Below are 17,597 nucleotides of genomic sequence, written 5' to 3' on the forward strand. Positions count from 1 at the left end.
AGGTTCATCGCTTAGCATTCGCCAGGGGAGCAAACACACAGCATCGGGCCTCACCAAGGGCCCCAATGTGAGCAGATGCACACAACCTGGCCCACTTAAACAGCTCCACCAGAAATCAATGAACCAGTGAGGTCTGCTGTGGAGGAGCCTGGCAAAAGGAGCATTTTCCTTTCTGAACAATGCCTGCGAGAATGTCTGTAGGAACAGCACGGTGACAGGATTTCCTAAGTGATGCTTAATTTTCTTCGATCCACAATTCGGTAGGGAGGCTCAGTGAGTGCTTAACAGGCCAAGGACTCAATAGGTCATGTAGCATACTTCACTCTTCAAAGTGAGCAAGCACTGCCCAGATCATCGTGACTGTTCAGGGCCGTTTATCTACACGAGCCTGAAGGCCTGTGCCACCCGGAGGGCGAGTCCGTCGCCCCCAGTCTCCCGCCTGGGGTCCGGGCTCGCTCTCAGGGCCACCCCACCCTGGGCTGATGTCGCCAGGGACGGCCAGAAGCCAGGCTCACCTGGGAGGGGAGGAGCCAGGAGCTGACTGGACAGCAGCTGCAGGTGCTCCAGGGTGATGTCCCGGATGGCGGGGATGTGGAAGAGGCGGGTGAACAGGTGCGGCAGCTTCGGGGCGAAGATGTTGAGCAGGGCCACGCGGCAGTAGAGCCTGGCCAGTGCCGCTTCACACCGCAGCAGCTCTCTGCGGGGAAAGCGGGAGGCGCGCTCAGCGCCGGGGCTCGGGCCGGGCCGCAGGCCTCTCTTCCGGCCCCGGGTTCCGCACGCCAGGCTAGCCACTTGGGTCTTAAATAGAAAGCCAGGTTTAAGTATGTTTGGATGTTCTCTACTCAAAAATCACTGTGGAGAAAGAAGTGAAAATAGAGGGCCGCACAAAACTTCTACATGGATGTTCACACGGGCATTACTCAGAGCAGCCCCAAACTGGAAACAAGGCAAACGTCCACCCAGCGAGGAATGGTAAATCCACTCAGTGGAATACTAGTCAGCAGTAAGGGACGAAGCACCGAAACCTGCTACATGGATCAACCTTGGAGACCCTGTGCCAAGAAAAGAAGGCTAGACACAGAGGGCCCCACAGCACCGTGATTCCATTCACAGAGACTGTCCAGAACCAAGCAGATCCATAGAAACGGAACAAAGTTGAGCGAGAGGAGAGAATGGGTACGGCCGTTCTCTTTTGGGTGATGAAAAGGTTTTAAAAGTGATTGTGGTGAGGCTTGTACACCTCTGTAAATATACTAAACGCCACTGACTTGTATGCTTTAAATAGGTGAGCTACACGGTACGTGAACTAAGCTCACTAAAGCTCTTATAAAAAATTCACTGTGAACCCTTTGTGTGTGATGAATTTCTGAAGTAACTGGCATTCGCCTTGAGTAACAGCTCATTAGTGACTAAGCAGGTCTCATTTAGAATTGCATCTCTTGGCAAATAATCTAATACTAGGCATTGGGGAGGCTCCCTGTATTTCTTTAGCTAATCACCATTATTAAAAATTCTCCTGGTATTAAACATTTAACTAAAAAGGCAAGTTAGAAGCAGCCCTATTGTCTCTAAAAAGTCTAGGTTTCAATTCCATGTGGAGCCATCAGGGCTCATTCTGTATTGCCTACTGATCTGAATTAAATTTAATGCTGATCTATCATAACTCATATTTAGGTATAACGGTAATTAAAGAAGCCACATAAAACCTGATGAGTTTGTACAGATATGAAGATAAACACAGCTAAGATGCTGCATGTAGGTGGTTTCTTTCTCATCTCCACCAGCCTGTAATATCCTCAGGCTGGACTTGAAAACAAACCACCTCTCCCTACTGGTCTCCTCCCTCCATGGAAGTCCATATGCTAACTACACAGACACAGCTCAGAACGGCCGGGGCAGCAACACAGAGGAGGTCTGAACACAAGCCCTTTCTGACTCCCCACCGCTTCCTCCTCAGATTTCAGGGGCTGCAGTTGGAGTGAGATTATTTTGGGCCTGCCCAGCAGTCCCTGCTCTGTCTCTGCAGACTCAGTGCCTCTGAAGCTACTGCTGAGCCGTCTACCGCTCTTTCTGAGTCCTCTCCCAAAGCCACATGAGCGTGTTAGGCAGAGTGTAACTCTGAGGAAAATCTGTCCTGGGACGAGAAATCCAGGCACTTTATTGATCAAACAAACCCGTGTGGCATATTTCTTAGTTCTCCTGATACCGAGATCACCGCCGTAATCCTGAGAATAAATGTCCTACATCTACAGCCTGATGGTAACCTTACAAAGCACTTTCTGGCCTTTTCGCTCGGTTGCTAGCAAAAGGGCATTAAGTTACATCCATCAGAGACATTGGCTAAAAATACAACTGACTTATGAAATAAAGCTTTAAAAGCTTTCAAGACTATCATATTGCTATTCAACCATATATGTATCTTTTCAACAGATATTTTGAGCTTGCAACATGAGCCAGGCTCCTGATTAGAAATGGGGGGCTCTAGCAAAGAATCAAAGTCTCTGCTTTTAGAAACCTTACAGTCTAGGAGGAGGAGACACAACACAATTAATAAATTAAACCAAACTCACAGGCAAGAACATCAGGTCCTGGAAAGGAAGTAAGATGCAGTGCTATGACAACATGCGGCTTAGCGCTTACTTTAGATGGTGAGGCAAAGCCTCTTTGGAAAGGTGACCTGAGATCCGAATGACAAGAATGAGACCGCCATGCAAAGTTCTGAGCAAAGCGCTCCAGGCCGAGGGAAGAGCACCTGCAGAGACACCTCGGAGGACACGAGCGTCGGGTCAGAGAGACGTGGAAAAGCCAGCACTGCTGACGGAGAGTCCATGGAGAAGCAGAGACTCTGGGGCTCAGGCAGGGGTTTCGTGAGGTAGGTTACTCATTTGAATTCTACTCCAAGGGAAATGGAAAGCCACGGCAATTGAATTAGAGGAGAAAGACAATCCATCAAGGGCAGAACGTGCTTCCTTAGAGACCCCCGCCCAGTGCTAGGCACAAACACGCATTCAGGAATGAACACCTTGTTAGCTTAATGGAGAAATGAGCTGGCTGCCCACACCGGGCCTGGACATCTCTCCTGGACTGGCTTTACTCTTTACAACTTTCCACCCTCCTCCAGATCTCCAGCCACCCCTCAATCCCCCCTCTTCCCTGCAGCTCACAGCAGTGTCTGTGGCATAGGCTGGGTGACACCAGATCCCACACGACATTTCTTCCCAACTCCTGCAATTTTGCTGTTACTTTGCTAGCTTCCTTCTAACTCTTAGCTTTGAAGGAAAAGCTTGTCAATGACAAATGGTACATGTGATAAAGACATAATAAGTGAATTTCTGTGATCCGCTAGGAAGAAGGGCTCAATCTTACCTGTGAATTTGAAGGTTGGTATTGTCGAGCGTGACCAGCCCATTGGTGGCCGTCCTCCGGTAGCCTGCCGGGGGCCTTTCCAGCATATCAATAGGATACCAGTATCGGACTAGCACGCCTTCACTTCGGAGGTACGTTTCTACCTGCACTAATTCATTCACCTACAGCAGTTAAAGGAAAGGTCTATTTGACTTTTTGGGCACTGACTTTTCCCCTTCAAGTTTTATTTTTTTATTTTTATTTTTTTTAAAGATTTTATTTATTTATCTGAGAGAGAGAATGGGAGACAGAGAGCATGAGAGGGGAAGGGTCAGAGGGAGAAGCAAGCAGGGAGCCCGATGCGGGACTTGATCCCGGGACTCCAGGATCATGACCTGAGCCGAAGGCAGTTGCTTAAGCAACTGAGCCACCCAGGCGCCCTCCCCTTCAAGTTTTAAAATACATCTGTATGTATATATAAAAGTTCTACGGTAATAAATGTTAGTTTCATGTCACGGAGTCTTTAAAAGGTCAAAGACAACTGGTTAGTAATGATAGTGTGTTTAGTTTTTTCATGCTGGTTTTCAAATTTTAACCGTTATGTAATCATGAATTAGAAATTTAAAGACAGGGGCACCTGGGTGGCTCAGTCGGTTAAGCATCCGACTCTAGTTTTGGCTCAGGCCCTGATCTCAGGGTTGTGGGAATGAGCCCTGTGTTGGGCTCCGTGATGGGCGTGAAGCCTGCTTAAGATTCTCTCTCTCCCTCTGGCCCTCCCCGCAACGCTAATTAAAAAAAAAAAAAAAAAAATTGAACAACAGTGCTATATTTCAGTTATAATTCAGTGCATTTTGTTTTATGTTCATTATTTTTATTTTTAAAGATTTTATTTATTTATTTGACAGCGAGAGACACAGCGAGAGAGGGAACACAAGCAGCGGGAGTGGGAGAGGGAGAAGCAGGTTTCCTGCAGAGCAAGGAGCCCAATGCGGGGCTCGATCCCAGGACCCTGGGATCATGACCTGAGCCGAAGGCAGACGCTTAACAACTGAGCCACCCAGGCGCCCCTATGTTCATTGTTTTTATGTTGATAATTTTGTAAAAGCATGGGGCGCCTGGGTGGTTTGGTCAGTTTGGGCGTCCAACTCTTGGTTTTGGCTTGGGTCATGATCTCAAGGTCAAAGGATTGAGCTCCACGTCGGGCTCTGTGCTTAGTGCGGAATCTCTCTCTCTCTCTCCTCCTTTCCTCCCACCCCACCCCCCTCTCATGCTCTCTCAAATAAATTTTTTAAAAAATAATAATTTTGGAAAAGCAGGAAATCTAATAGATCCATTTTATTACAGGAAAATAAAAAGTAAACTCATGCATATACGCTTTGGATTCAAATACAAATGTAATTTTTGTTTAGGGAGTAGTACTAAAACATAAAAGAATCAAACTACTTAATAACAGAATTATTATTTTTTTTAAAGATTTTATTTATTTCCCAGAGAGAGAGAGCACAAGCAGGGGGAGAGCAGCAAGCAGAGGGAGAAGCAGGCTCCCCGCTGAGGAAGGAGCCTGATGGCGGGCTCGATCCCAGGACCCCGGGACCATGACCTGAGCCGAAGGCAGACGCTTAATTGATTGAGCCCCCCAGGCATCCCAATAGTAACAGAATTATTTTAACAAAATTTCTGTTTTTCTAATTTATACTTGCACACATTTCCACTGCTGAAAAACACTGTCAGTTATATACTTTCTGATAACCAGGTCAGAAGTTTGTATCAGAAGGCAACGGGAGATTAATAGTATTACTAATTGAATTTTCTACTTGGACGTTCACCTTAGTAAACCATCAGTCAGTAGCCTCTCTTAAAAATTTAATGATTCAGGGAATGCCTGGGTGGCTCAGTTGGTTGAATGTCCAACTCTTAGTTTCAGCTCAGGTCATGATCTCAGGGTCATTAGATCGAGCTCCACGTCAGGCTCCGTGCTCAGCAAGTAGTTTCCTTGAGATTCTCTCCCTCCTCCCTCTGCCTCTCCCCGCTGCTCTTATGTGTGCACTCTCTTTCTCAAATAAATAGATCTTAAAAAAATTTAATGATTCATAATTAAGTTTGGGTGAAATGGAGTCAGTAAAAATGTAAAGCTTTCCATTTCAAAGCATTAATGGTACCTAACATTACCGGTTTCTGTAGCTCTATCTAGGTAGATTCTAGCTTATCTACTTGGCCATAGACCCTTTCTCATCAGAGACTCTTAGGCTTGAACTAGATATTAGTTCATCAGTTTTTCTTGCACGGGAAACTTCTCAAACACCAGCACATGCATGCGACCAAAGAAAGCTTTGGCTTTGCCCGCATGCGTCTTTTGTTCCTTCTTCCCCGCCCATACCCCCCACCCCTGCTGAGAACCCCATGGGTTTAATACACTCGTGTTACATATTGGAAAACAGGCTGAGAGAACCAGCAAGATGATGTGATCAAAATCATAAAACTATTTCTTCGACTTGTGTCTGTAACAGTCATGACAAAGACAGATCATCCATTTACCAAGGACCAGGGGAGAATGTTCCCGGGACTTGGGTAGGAAGAATATAGGGATGGTCTGAACATGGCTGACAAAATGCTGGCAGGGGCATCGTGGTCTGAAGGGCTGACAGCCCTGAGGATTAAGAGCTTATCACCATCTATCATCAGCCCTGATCTGGGCCCACGAAAAAACCTCAGGCAAGCCATCTGCTGTGAGCACTTAGCTCACTTTCTCCAACCCTAGTCTGAAGAGTAATCCATCTGCATGACTGCACATTTTTAAAAAAATATTAATTTTTTAATTTGAGAGAGAGCAAGCATGAGCGCGGGGGTGGGGAGGGGAAGGGACAGAGGGAGAAGCAGACTTCACACTGAGCAGGGAGCCCAACATGGGGCTTGATCCCATGACCCTGAGATCGTGACCTGAGCCGAAGGCAGACACTTAACCAACTGAGCCACCCAGGCACCCTGGATGATCACTTTTTAAGACACATGGAGTCTGGGCATGAAAGTCCCCATGTATATAAAAGGCTGTTTACTCACTGAATCAACATCTAAGACAACTCCATGAAGCCCAAAGGTTTTCAGCATCCCCCGGATGGCGAATTTTGGCAGGGCAGTCCCCACCGTACTGCTGGCCACATTGTTGCTGTCTGGAGAGCGGGTTACTACTGTGAGACCTGAGGAGGGCAAAGGGAGAAGTTTTTTCAGAAGCAAGTACCATTATCATCTGGGGATCCTATATTTTTAGGGCCTAAAATAGCTCTACAGCATCTAACAATACCTCAGTTTAGTTGTAACCAAAAAGGTACAAAGCTCAGTCTTGGAAGATCATACAAAATGTTCTAACAACTCTCATAATAAAAAAACAAATAAGCCACCTAAAAAATTGACAAAGGATTTGAATAAACATTTCTCCAAAGAAAAATGAAGATACACATGAAAAGACGTTCCCTGTCATCAGTCATTAGGTAGACAAGCCCAAGCCACAACGAGACCCCGCTTCACACCCACTAGGATGGCTATAATCTAACCAACCAGACAGTAGTTAAGTGTTGGCAGGGATGTGGAGAAATGGGAAGCGATATACGTTTCTGGTGGGAATGTAAAATGCTGCAATCACTTTGGAAAATTATCTGGCAGATCCCCAAAAAGTTCAACTTATCATAGGACCCAGCAATCCCACTCCTACATATCTACCCAAGAGAAAGGAAAACACATCTACACAAAAAACCTGAACACAAACGTTCACAGCAGCATTACTCATAATAGCCAAAAGTGAAAAACAACCCAAGTGTCCATCATTTGGTAAATGGATTAAAAAATGGGGTATCATCCATACAATGGAGTATTATTTTGCCATAAAAAGGAACCAAGTACTAACACATGCTACAACATGGATGGACCTTGAAAGACTGTGCTGTGACATATGAAAGAGGCCAGACTCAAAGACCCCAGGTTGTAGGATTCCATTTATAGGAAATGTCCAGAAGAGGAAGTCTATAGGGACAAAAAAGTAAATTAATGGGGCTCAAGGGAAGGAGAAATGGGGAATGGTGGGGATACAGGAGTTCTTTTTGGAGGATGAAAATGTTCTGGAATTAGAGGAAATGGTTTGGTGGTTGTACAACTTTGTGAATCTACTAAAAACTGAACTGTATCCTTTAAAAGGGTGGATTTTATGATATGCAAATTATATCTAAAAAAGAAAAATATATATATCTTTTTTTTTTTTTTTAAAGATTTTATTTATTTATTTGACAGAGAGAGGGAGAGCACAAGCAGGGGGAGCAGCAGGCAGAGGGAGAGGGAGAAGCAGGCTCCCCGCCGAGCAGGGAGCCCGATGCAGGGCTCGATCCCAGGACCCCGGGATCATGACCTAAGCCGAAGGCAGATGCTTAACCAACTGAGCCACCCAGGCGCCCCAAAAATATATCTATTTCTGCCTCTGTCCCTGATGTTCTCGTATTTTTATGAAGGTCTGATAACGAGTGGTTTCCATTTTTCTTTTTTGTGCTTTTCTGTATTTTCATTTCCTTAAAAAATGCAATAGATCTTTAATCAAAAGAACACATTCTATTAAAATTTTAAAAAGCAGAGTGCAACCATACATTCATGGTTCTAGCTCAGCAGCCCCGACCTAAGCTGGGAGGCCTCTCTGGAACCCTCCACCCATGCCCCACTTCTCCCTCTGCACAAGTACGCAGTCTCACTCTGCGTGTGCCAGTGAGCTCGGGAGGCCACTGGAGGCCAGACGAGCAGGAGGCTTTAGGGCATCACAGAAGAGAGGCTGCGAGAGGCCCTGGTCACTCCGCGAAAGGAGTCACCTCAGGAAAGCTCACAGATCCTCTGCTCACACTCAAGTGAACACCCAACCTCTCATTCCACAGCAAGCTTCACAGATGAAGTAAGAGGGAAAACAGAACCTTTCCGAACTTTATCGATTGTGAACTTGTTTGCTTCGTCTTTAATGTCTTCAATGGTGGGAAGATACAGGTCTCTTGGGATGCCGCCATTCTCCTCATAGAGGAATTCAACCGTCTGTCGGGCAATGTCCACCATGCCTAAAAAAAAAAAATAACTGCACTGGTAACTCTCCGAAGAGTACACGGTCTTCGGATCTGACTCACACGGAGAATGAAGGTAAGAGAATCTTTCCAACACTGCCCATGGGAGTACATAGCCTTTTGGGGAAGGTAATTATGGGGAATCTAGCAAGTTTAAAACACTCAATACCCTACTTGTAGGAACCTCTCAAATTTCTCCCACAGAAACACAAGCACACATGTGTGAAGATCCAAGAGCGCTCCCTGCAGCACTGCTGGGAGATCCCAAAATGGAAATAAGGAAAGTACTCATCAATAGTGGTTAAAAATCATGGGGCGCTATTATGCAGTTATTTCAGTTGAGTCAAAAGAACCAAGTAGAGGACAAACGGAGGGTAAGAAGTGAGGAAAAGCTTGCTTCTTACTTTGTACATTTTTGCACTACGTGATTTTTACAGCAAACGCATGTTGCTTAAGAGAGACAGAGCTCCACCAACTCCTCCTACCCAGCACTGGAATTGGCTGTGTTCTTCCTTCCCAGAGAGAACACACCATTAAGTTCACCAGCAACCACCACTATTAATTAACGCAGTCAACAAAGGCCCCTGAAGGGACGGCTCCGTGGGGCGCGCAGGGTGGCGGGGTGCAACGTCTCCACCTGCTGGCGCTGCCGAAGCTCTCACACATGGGGGTGCACAGGTGCAGAGGCCAATCGCCCGCACACTCACCTCCCACTCTTATTTGCTGGCCTTGCTGGAGGGAAAAGGCACAGCAATTTTCGGAGCGCACTTGAGGAGGAGGAGACTGCAATTAGAGAAGGATGCCTAGAGAAAGAACTGTCAGAACAGACCAGGAATGTGGCCTGATATTGGAAGATTATGGAAAAATAATCTTTGCAACATTTCCCAAAGGAATGGGGGAGAGGAGAACAAATCCTCCGCTGTCTACGCAGCAGGAATCCGGGAACATGGGGAGGATGCCCAGTTCAACCATGCTCAGCACAGGGGTGGGTTCAGTAACCTTCCTCGGGGACTGGACAGCAGGAGGCTGGTCCACCTCACAGGGATGGCCCTTTGGGGACCACGAGCCATCCCCCAGCCTCCTTTTCCCCTCTGCCACTGCTACACTGAAGAAGATTATATTCAAAAGGTAAATGCTTTAGGCCTAAATTAATATGGTTCATACGACTGTCACAGCACACGGACGGATCCCGAGAGAATGCCTTGGCAAGAGGCCACATCAGCAGCCGGAGGCACTTCTGGCTGAGTCATCGATCTGCCTCTGGTCCAGGGCCACTTCTGGATGATCAGATTTTCTACGTGCTGTCTATTCCTTCCCCTAACCAAACTGGGAGCAGAGGAGGAGGCACCCTTGGCCACAGATACTCAGGATGGCTCAGGCACCAAAGGATAAAAGAAAAGAAATCCTAATTTAAGCAGAACCTATGTTAACACAGCAACCAATGATCATATACAAGGGCTTTTCATCTGCACACTGTAAATTCTTCCCCCCTTTCTTACTCTCTCCAAAGCGGTAAGAGGCACCAGCCCCCCTGAAAACAGCACTTAATGTTTCACAGTGGAAGCCAGCTGTCACCAAGTCAGCTCCCGATCTCCACTTAAATAGCAGGCTGTCAGAGAAGCCCCGCGAGACTGGCCCGACCTAGCTACACACACACTGGCCTCCCGATCTACCGCACAGCCCCGACCACGTCCCCTGCCGTGGCCCACTGGATGTTTCCCTGGCTGGGGGCCCGACGCCTGGGCGGCGCTGGCTGCCTGCAGGGACGGGTTAGTGGATGAATGGATGGCTCAACAGGTGCCACCAGATCGAAGGCCTCCCAACCCCGAAACCAATGCCGCATGGGCGCCTCAAGGCGGGCAGCAGTGCGTCTGGCATTATGCTAAGTGAGAGTCGTTCGAACCTGAGAGAAGGTCTGCTCTGCCCTTCGACAAAGCACACGAAGGCACTTCCTCTCAGATACTGAAAACAGATGGGGAAGAGCAAATTCTCTTTCTCTGGGATCTACTACATTGAATTATGTGGCTCCTTCGCTTACCACCTCCCAGTGGCTTCCCATCTTGCAGAGAATAAAATCCAAAGTCCTCACGCACCCAGTGCTTGTCCCTGCCCCTAGCCTCGTGTCCTGCCACCCTTCCCTCGAGCTCTCATCTTCAGCTATACCTGCTTGGCCTTTTGGCTGGTCGCCCACCCACCTGACTGCACTCCCACCAAGGGCCTTCCTAATGTTGCTCCCTCTGCCCCAAACTCGAGTAGAGAAGAATTACTAATTATCTGCCCCAGAATTGGGTCGGCAGCCGAACCCAGGCTCTGATAAAAGCAGGAAGCAATCCCACTACGTCACAGGAGGAGGCTACGCCCACAGGTTATGTTTAAACAAGATCATTCCGCTGTTGTAGGCCTTAGCTTCGGGGATAGAAAGCTTGAAAGAAAATAAGTAAAAATCAAACCACAGATTTACACATACTCATTCAGTCCTGGTGCCAACATCGGAGAAAAGTAATGACTGGAGATCTGGGACTCAGCATATTAATTGGCCAAAAAACAAACAACTGGTGGGGGCTTTTCTTTTTATTTGGTTCTACTCTCAGAACAAGGCTCAAAGAGGAGCAAGGCTGCTGATATAGGACAAAAATGAAACTTCTTACACCATCCCTGAGGCCACCATGTTTGTGGGGGAAAAGCAGGTGTTTCACAAGATGAGGAAAATCCTCAAAACTGAAATTAGCTACCTGCACTCAAGACTCACTAACAGTCCACTGTCTGGGGTCAAACTTTGCATTATTCTTTGCTAGAGAACCTGCGCTCACGGAAGAAAAATCCCACCCTCCTTGTTACCACAGTGACACCTAGAACTATATTAACTGAACACTTACTCTGTGCTGGGCACTATTCCTAGGAGCTTTACCTGTATTAAAGCACTTGCAAGGTGGTCACCATCACTGATTCCATTTTAAAGGGGAGGAAAGCCCAAAAAGGTTAACGAACTGTCCCAAGGTCAGACAGACAAATAGCACAGCTGTGACTTGAGAGCCCAAATTATTTGACCCCCAGGCCATCCAGCTTCCCAATGCAACCATTTCAGCAGCCCATCAACCCAAACATGGAGTTAAGTTGATAAGCAAAGAAAAGGCTGACAGTGGAAGCCGGAGAGCACAGAGCTCAGGAAAGGACAGGCAGAGGACACGGTTAGGTCTGTCCGGATGTTAGATGAGCCCCTCTTTCCTGATTTACATCTGAGTTCATCTAAGCACAGCTCAAGTCATGAAGTAGCTCCCGAGGACAGGGTAAAGCACCAGACCTAGTTGTAAAGCTCCCTTGATCTGGTCCAGGCCCGACTTTCGCTCTGCCTCATTGCGGAAGCGTCTTCGGATAGTAGGAAACACCTTGGTCTCCCAGGCTTTCACCAGCAGGGCGTAGTGGTCCTCCTGGAAGGAGAAGGCAAAGGCATGAACAGAGAAGGAGCGCCTCATGCGGGCATCAGCCCTTCCCTGACCTACAGCTCTCACCCACTCCAAGGCCAGTAGCAGAATCACATCCTCAGATGCCAGGGCAGGCAACAGCCAGACTGTGGCAAGCCCTTCCTTTCCCTCTGAAGCCAAGTAAGCACGCCACATGGTCCCTGACTTACTGCTGAATCACTAGCAGGGTGCTCCATTTCTCCCACAGCCAGATTGGTACTGGGCCAAAGAGCCCAGCACGTATTGTCACTGACATATGGTTTCAAAGATGAATGTTCCAGAGCTACTGTTCAAACATAGTGACATAACTCTAAGTGTCACCATTCCGGCCTTGCACCCTCCAAGCAAAATCATTCCTGGTGGCTTGTCCTGGTCACCAGGGAGCCGCGCGAGTGCTGTGGGCCTCGTACCTGGGGGATGTCGTCATCATCCTCATCATCACTTTCATCGTCTGCGATAGGAGGTGGGTGGGGGTCTGGGCCCGAGGTGATGAAATTCTCATAGCTGAGTTCTACTTTATAATGACAGGAGGTGTCACTGTCATATTCTGTAACAGAGCACAGTGACAGTGAATTCTAAGCAAGCGCAGGCCAGAAAAATCACGAACTCCTCCCCCTTAGACAAACCAGAATCTCTTCTTTCATGTGAAAGACTCCTAGCACTTGGAGGGATTTTGTATCATTAACCTGAATCCTAAAATCGTTTTTATGGATAGAATTCATTCAATTCAGAGAAGAATTTGGAAAGTTCTTCATCAGGAGAGAGAAGTAGGCAGAGTCTTAAAACAGTTTGCAAACCAGGCCAGTTACAGTCTGCCCACACCTCCAGATCAGGAAGCTTGGTTTTATTCGATTATGAAGTTTTTCAAATAACCGGGAAAGTTTTTTCAGTGCACACCAAATACCCACCACCTAGATTCCACAATTAGTGTTCTAGTATTCTTTGATGACCTCAGTTTTATAACAATTAACATTTTTAAAATACAGGATTTCACATAAAATTGTGGGGTTTCTAGCAGTCTTATAAAAAGTGGACAGTCTTGGGGAGCCTGGGTGGCTCAGTCATTAAGCGTCTGCCTTCGGCTCAGGTCATGATCCCAGGGTCCTGGGATCGAGCCCCGCGTCGGGCTCCCTGCTCCGTGGGAAGCCTGCTTCTCCCTCTCCCACTCCCCCTGCTTGTGTTCCCTCTCGCGCTGTCTCTCTCTGTCAAATAAATAAATAAATAAAATCTTAAAAAAAAAAAAAAAAGTGGACAGTCTTTCAGGCTTGCATTTCCATGTGGCGACAGTCTCCGGCACTGAGGAGTGGCAGGCTTCCTGGATGTGGGGAGCGGACTTTCTAGGCAGTGAAGGTGCAGTGTCCCATGTCCTGCTCCCCGTTTTCCTTCACCGGGCCCACGCCCCCACAACCAGTGGGCATGAGAGCATGCGCAGGCCGGAGGGGCTTACGAACAGCAGCATGTGCATCCCCCGGAAGCAGTGGGGCCCCGGGAGGCGGCGGCTTACGTTGCTGAGCAGTGGCCACAGCAGCGATGCGGCACGGCGGCCCGTGAGTGCCCGGGTCTGACGCGATACTAGCGCCCGCGTCGTTGTCGCTATCAGACGCCATGGCGAAGGGCAGGGCCTCAAAGTTAGCGCTGATCTCCTCTGCCAGGTCGGTGCACAGGTCGGCGGCGTTGCGGTGGGCCTGCCCTTCAGCATAAGCGAATGGGCGGGAGCCGAAGTTAGCTCGAGTCTTGGTGTTCTGGGAAGGAAATCAAATAGAGGGTTTGAAAGGGGTTACGTTTGTTCGTTTATTTAACACTACAAGGTGAATGCCACTCAACGTCAAACCAGAAGAAGGGCCCCCGCTCTGCGAGAGCATGCACATTGAGGCAGAGGGGCCCGTGCAACTGCGTGCCCTGGCGCTGAGACGGAGATCTGCACAGGCCAGCCCCCGCACCCCCCCGCCTCGCCTCACTCTCCCAGCCCTATGCTACTCAGACAGGGCCTTTCCTGTTTCCAACACTGTTCCTTTCTGCCTGATGCCACCGCACAAGCTGCTCCCTTCACTCCCCAGTGGGGACATGGTCAGATTTGCTTCCATGCAATTGTACTGTGATGGCTAATTTTACCGTCAGTTTGGCTGGCCACAGGATGCCAGACTAAACATTATTATGGGGTGTGTCTGGGAGGGGGCCTCTGGATGAGATCAGCATTTGAATGGTGGATTCAGTCGAGTAGATTGCCCTCCCCAGCGTGGCTGGGCAACACCCAAATTACTAAGGAGAATTTGTTTTCCTTCCCAGTGAGATAACCTGCCTTCTTCTGAATGTGAACCACAGGCCACATCCCACCAGAGACGTCTTCGAGATACGGGCACAGGCGCTGCCCGCAGTATGTGAAGTATACTCGGCCCTTGGCTGGCTGCCCCGGAGGAGGGGGGGTCCCCTCGGTTCTCTCCCAGCCAATTCCTGCCACGTCACCTACGGCAGAGAAGAGGAAGGAGACATCTGGATTTCCCGTTCACTCATTATTAAATAAACTTCCCAACTGCAACCAGTGTGATGAGGCCACATATCATTGACTATCTTTATGCCACTAGTTACACCTGAAAAAGCTCTGCAGTTACGTACTGTACTTGAGTAAATATAAAGTAACACAACAGAAATCGTTTTAAAAAGAGAAGTCAAGCTATTCAGAAGAAAATGCCGAGTTAGTTACCACAATTACACATTAAATTTAGCCTTTATTTTCCTGGCAGCCAAGACAAAGGGAAAACATTGGGTACTTTTTTTTTTTTTTTTTAAATAGATACAAGTTTTTCTCTTTTGACACATGGAAAATTATTTATGGCACAAAGGTAAAAAGGTAGTATTTTCTCAGTACGTTTGTGGAAGATTTAGAAATGGTCTTAGTAATATAAAACCCAACCCATAATGTAAGCTGGAGGTACACTGTTAAATCACATTATGTCCCGCCTGCTACTTATATGTATTTAAGGCATTTTTTCGGGAAGCTAAGACAAGCCAAGCTGCTTTACAATGAGGAAGAGAATAGGACAGAGCTCAGAGACCACCTCATCAGCGCTCACATGCTGGCTGCTTCAGGCCCACTGCTCACATACGGAGCCATGTGATTAGTCTCTCACTGTGAACTCTTCAGGAAGTGCATGAAGTTCTACGATTCTGCTTTTGATTACAGAGTTTCCAATGCTTCAGATACCACTAGGATGGGCTTCCCAAAGGCTGGGGACTTATCACTGTTCACCGTGGCATCTCCAGGGCCCAGAAAAGTACCCGGCACATAGGAAATGGCCAGCAAGTATCTACTGATGAGTAGACACTAGAAGTGTTGGTACAGAGGTTGAGATTCTGCTGTAAAAAGTGAGTTCTTGATTCCTACCCAGACACATAGCATGTGTGCTTGAGGTCCAGTATAAAACTTTCTCAAACAGCAAATGTGACCAAACAAAACAAATGAGAATAAAAACCCTGCCTATGGTTCCCATATGCTCCCCAAACCCTCCTCTGTGCTGAAAACACTTAAGTACTCAGCTGAAATGTCCAAGTTCTGCTCCAGAAAATGAGAAGTAACTGCCAGGAAATTATCTCTAAATCATAATTTGACCATAACTGAAAACACTACACTCCCTGAAATGTGCAGTTTAACAAGCAGCTCCCTGGGGTGCCTGGGTGGCTCAGTCAGTTAAGCGTATGCCTTCGGCTCAGGTCATGATCGCAGGGTCCTGGGATCAAGCCGCACATCAGGCTCCCTGCTCAGCAGACAATCTGTTTCTCCCTTTCTCTCTCCCTCTGCCTCTCCCCTGCTCATGCTCTCTCTCTCAAATAAATAAAAATAAAAATCTTTAAAAAAAAAACCAAAAAAACAAGCAGCTCCCTAAGTTAAGTGATGGCAAAATTACTCCCAGCCAGCTGTGCGAAGTTAGATGGATGGATGGAGTGACTTATTCTTCCCCATCTGAGCAGCCCAGACCATCTACCATGTAGGACAATTTCAGCTTCCTCAGAAATGATGCTAAGATGTACTGTCTGAAACTAAGTAGCCAACACGTCTGGGGGCTTCTAATGGCAAGAGGACAATGCCTACATTTTGCGACTCTGCTGGAGCAGGTAGGACTGATCCCAATTCATCTATACAGAGCAAGACACTTATACGGAGGCTAAAAAAAAGAGGGGAAAGGGTGTTTATTGTCATTGTTTTAACTGAATTGACGGTCTATGTGACTGAAACTTCTGGGCAGATGTGCTGAAGCAGGACCAGACGTTTAGGCTCCTGAGAACAAAGTCTACATCACGTTAGCTACTCCTAACGCATTTTGTGAGTGCCTCAGGGCTAGTGGTAGACCTTTTTTTTTTTTTGAACCTATTTATCTGCTAGATCAATGAAAAGCTAACAAAAGACTAAACTTCAAAGAGAAGCAAAAATCTCAGGTTTTTCTAATGATGCAGAAACAAAAGTGAATGTGATTCCTACCTTACCAAATGGAGGGTCTCAGTGATAATGGCCTCACAAAAGGAACGGTTTGGTGTAAACTAGCAGACAGCAATGACAAGTACTTGGCTTTCACTGAAAGGCAAACTGCCCATTTCTAGTTGCTAAGTTTCTTTACTTTTAACCTACTTAGACAAAATCTGGGAACAAAAGAAATACACAGGCTAAAAAAGAAGCTCCCGCCGCACTCACCAGGAGAGAGAGTCACATCCAAGCGCACGCTCTTCCACTGTAATAAACTGGAGCCATTGTAGTGCACGGCTCGGCCGTTGCTAGGAAAGAAAGCAAAGTCAAAGCCACGGCTGCCTGGCCAACACAGAGGCAGTTACATAGTGAACAGGCCCAGGGGCTTCAGTAGTACAAGAGGACTTAGAAGGGAAACCCTAAGAGCTATTCTCTTTGCCTAAACTTGAATATATTTCCGACTGGTATTTTATATTTTTGGAGATTGAGATTATATTATTTTAGTATGAAAACACCCACAAACATCCACACCCACTACTTTTTTTTCTTTTTTTTTTTTAGTGACAGCAATAGTAGCTACTTACTTATGGAAAAGACAAGTGCCCACTGGATTAGTCCAAGCCCCATCTCGTTTCTCTGCTTCTGTAGCAAAGCCAAAGGAAACGATTGGTCCAGTGTCGTCATCAGTATCTCCATAGGAAACAATTTCAATTTCCCAGTAAAAAGATGGGGCCTGAGGAAACAACAGAAATGGGCAGGCGATCAGAGGACTCCACTTGGGCCCCTGGAACTTGCTTTTTCTCTCAAAGAGGAAGGAAAGAGGCAAGAGGCCGTGTGATTTCTCACCTGAACGGGTAGTGGTGAGGTGGCATAGATAAACGTGCCCCGGGGCAGACCGCCCCCAGCGCTGGGGTCAGCCAGGAAGGTGACAGACGTAAGATGCGATGAGAACATGCAGGCTCGGACAGGCGGGAACACTCGCGAGGGGCTCCAAGTGACCTCTTTGGGCTACGGGGAAAAGTGCCTCATTCAACACCTCAAACACAGCTCCCTCTACGCTCTCAAAGAAGAAAAATTTTTATCTAGTGGTATTAGAATATAGGTACATCTTTTATTTAAGAATATACCTTGTTTTTACAAAGGAAACTGTATTTAAAAAAAGGCAGTCTAGGGGCACCTGGGTGGCTCAGTTGGCTAAGCGTCTGCCTTTGGCTCAGGTCATGATCCTGTGGTCCTGGGATCGAGTTCCGTGTC

General features: G+C 47.3%; 1 protein-coding gene across 5 annotated transcripts in view; it reads right to left on the reverse strand.

Annotated features, from left to right (window-relative positions):
• HECTD4 (HECT domain E3 ubiquitin protein ligase 4) overlaps positions 1-17,597 on the reverse strand; it is a 180,547-nt gene that overhangs the window by 27,419 nt on the left and 135,531 nt on the right. For all 5 annotated transcript variants that reach the window (XM_035017036.1, XM_035017035.1, XM_035017038.1 and 2 more), the window contains 11 exons: positions 17,190-17,351; positions 16,928-17,076; positions 16,572-16,651; positions 14,187-14,350; positions 13,392-13,629; positions 12,298-12,434; positions 11,728-11,854; positions 8,286-8,423; positions 6,403-6,539; positions 3,367-3,527; positions 516-697 (listed from right to left, as the gene is read on the reverse strand). In XM_035017036.1, the coding sequence (XP_034872927.1) occupies positions 516-697; positions 3,367-3,527; positions 6,403-6,539; positions 8,286-8,423; positions 11,728-11,854; positions 12,298-12,434; positions 13,392-13,629; positions 14,187-14,350; positions 16,572-16,651; positions 16,928-17,076; positions 17,190-17,351 (1,675 nt within the window). The remainder of the gene's footprint in view (positions 1-515; positions 698-3,366; positions 3,528-6,402; positions 6,540-8,285; positions 8,424-11,727; positions 11,855-12,297; positions 12,435-13,391; positions 13,630-14,186; positions 14,351-16,571; positions 16,652-16,927; positions 17,077-17,189; positions 17,352-17,597) is intronic.

This window comes from Mirounga leonina, unplaced genomic scaffold (genome assembly GCF_011800145.1).
Source record: "Mirounga leonina isolate KUSES-001 unplaced genomic scaffold, KU_Mleo_1.0 Mir_171, whole genome shotgun sequence".
Taxonomy (NCBI): domain Eukaryota; kingdom Metazoa; phylum Chordata; class Mammalia; order Carnivora; family Phocidae; genus Mirounga; species Mirounga leonina.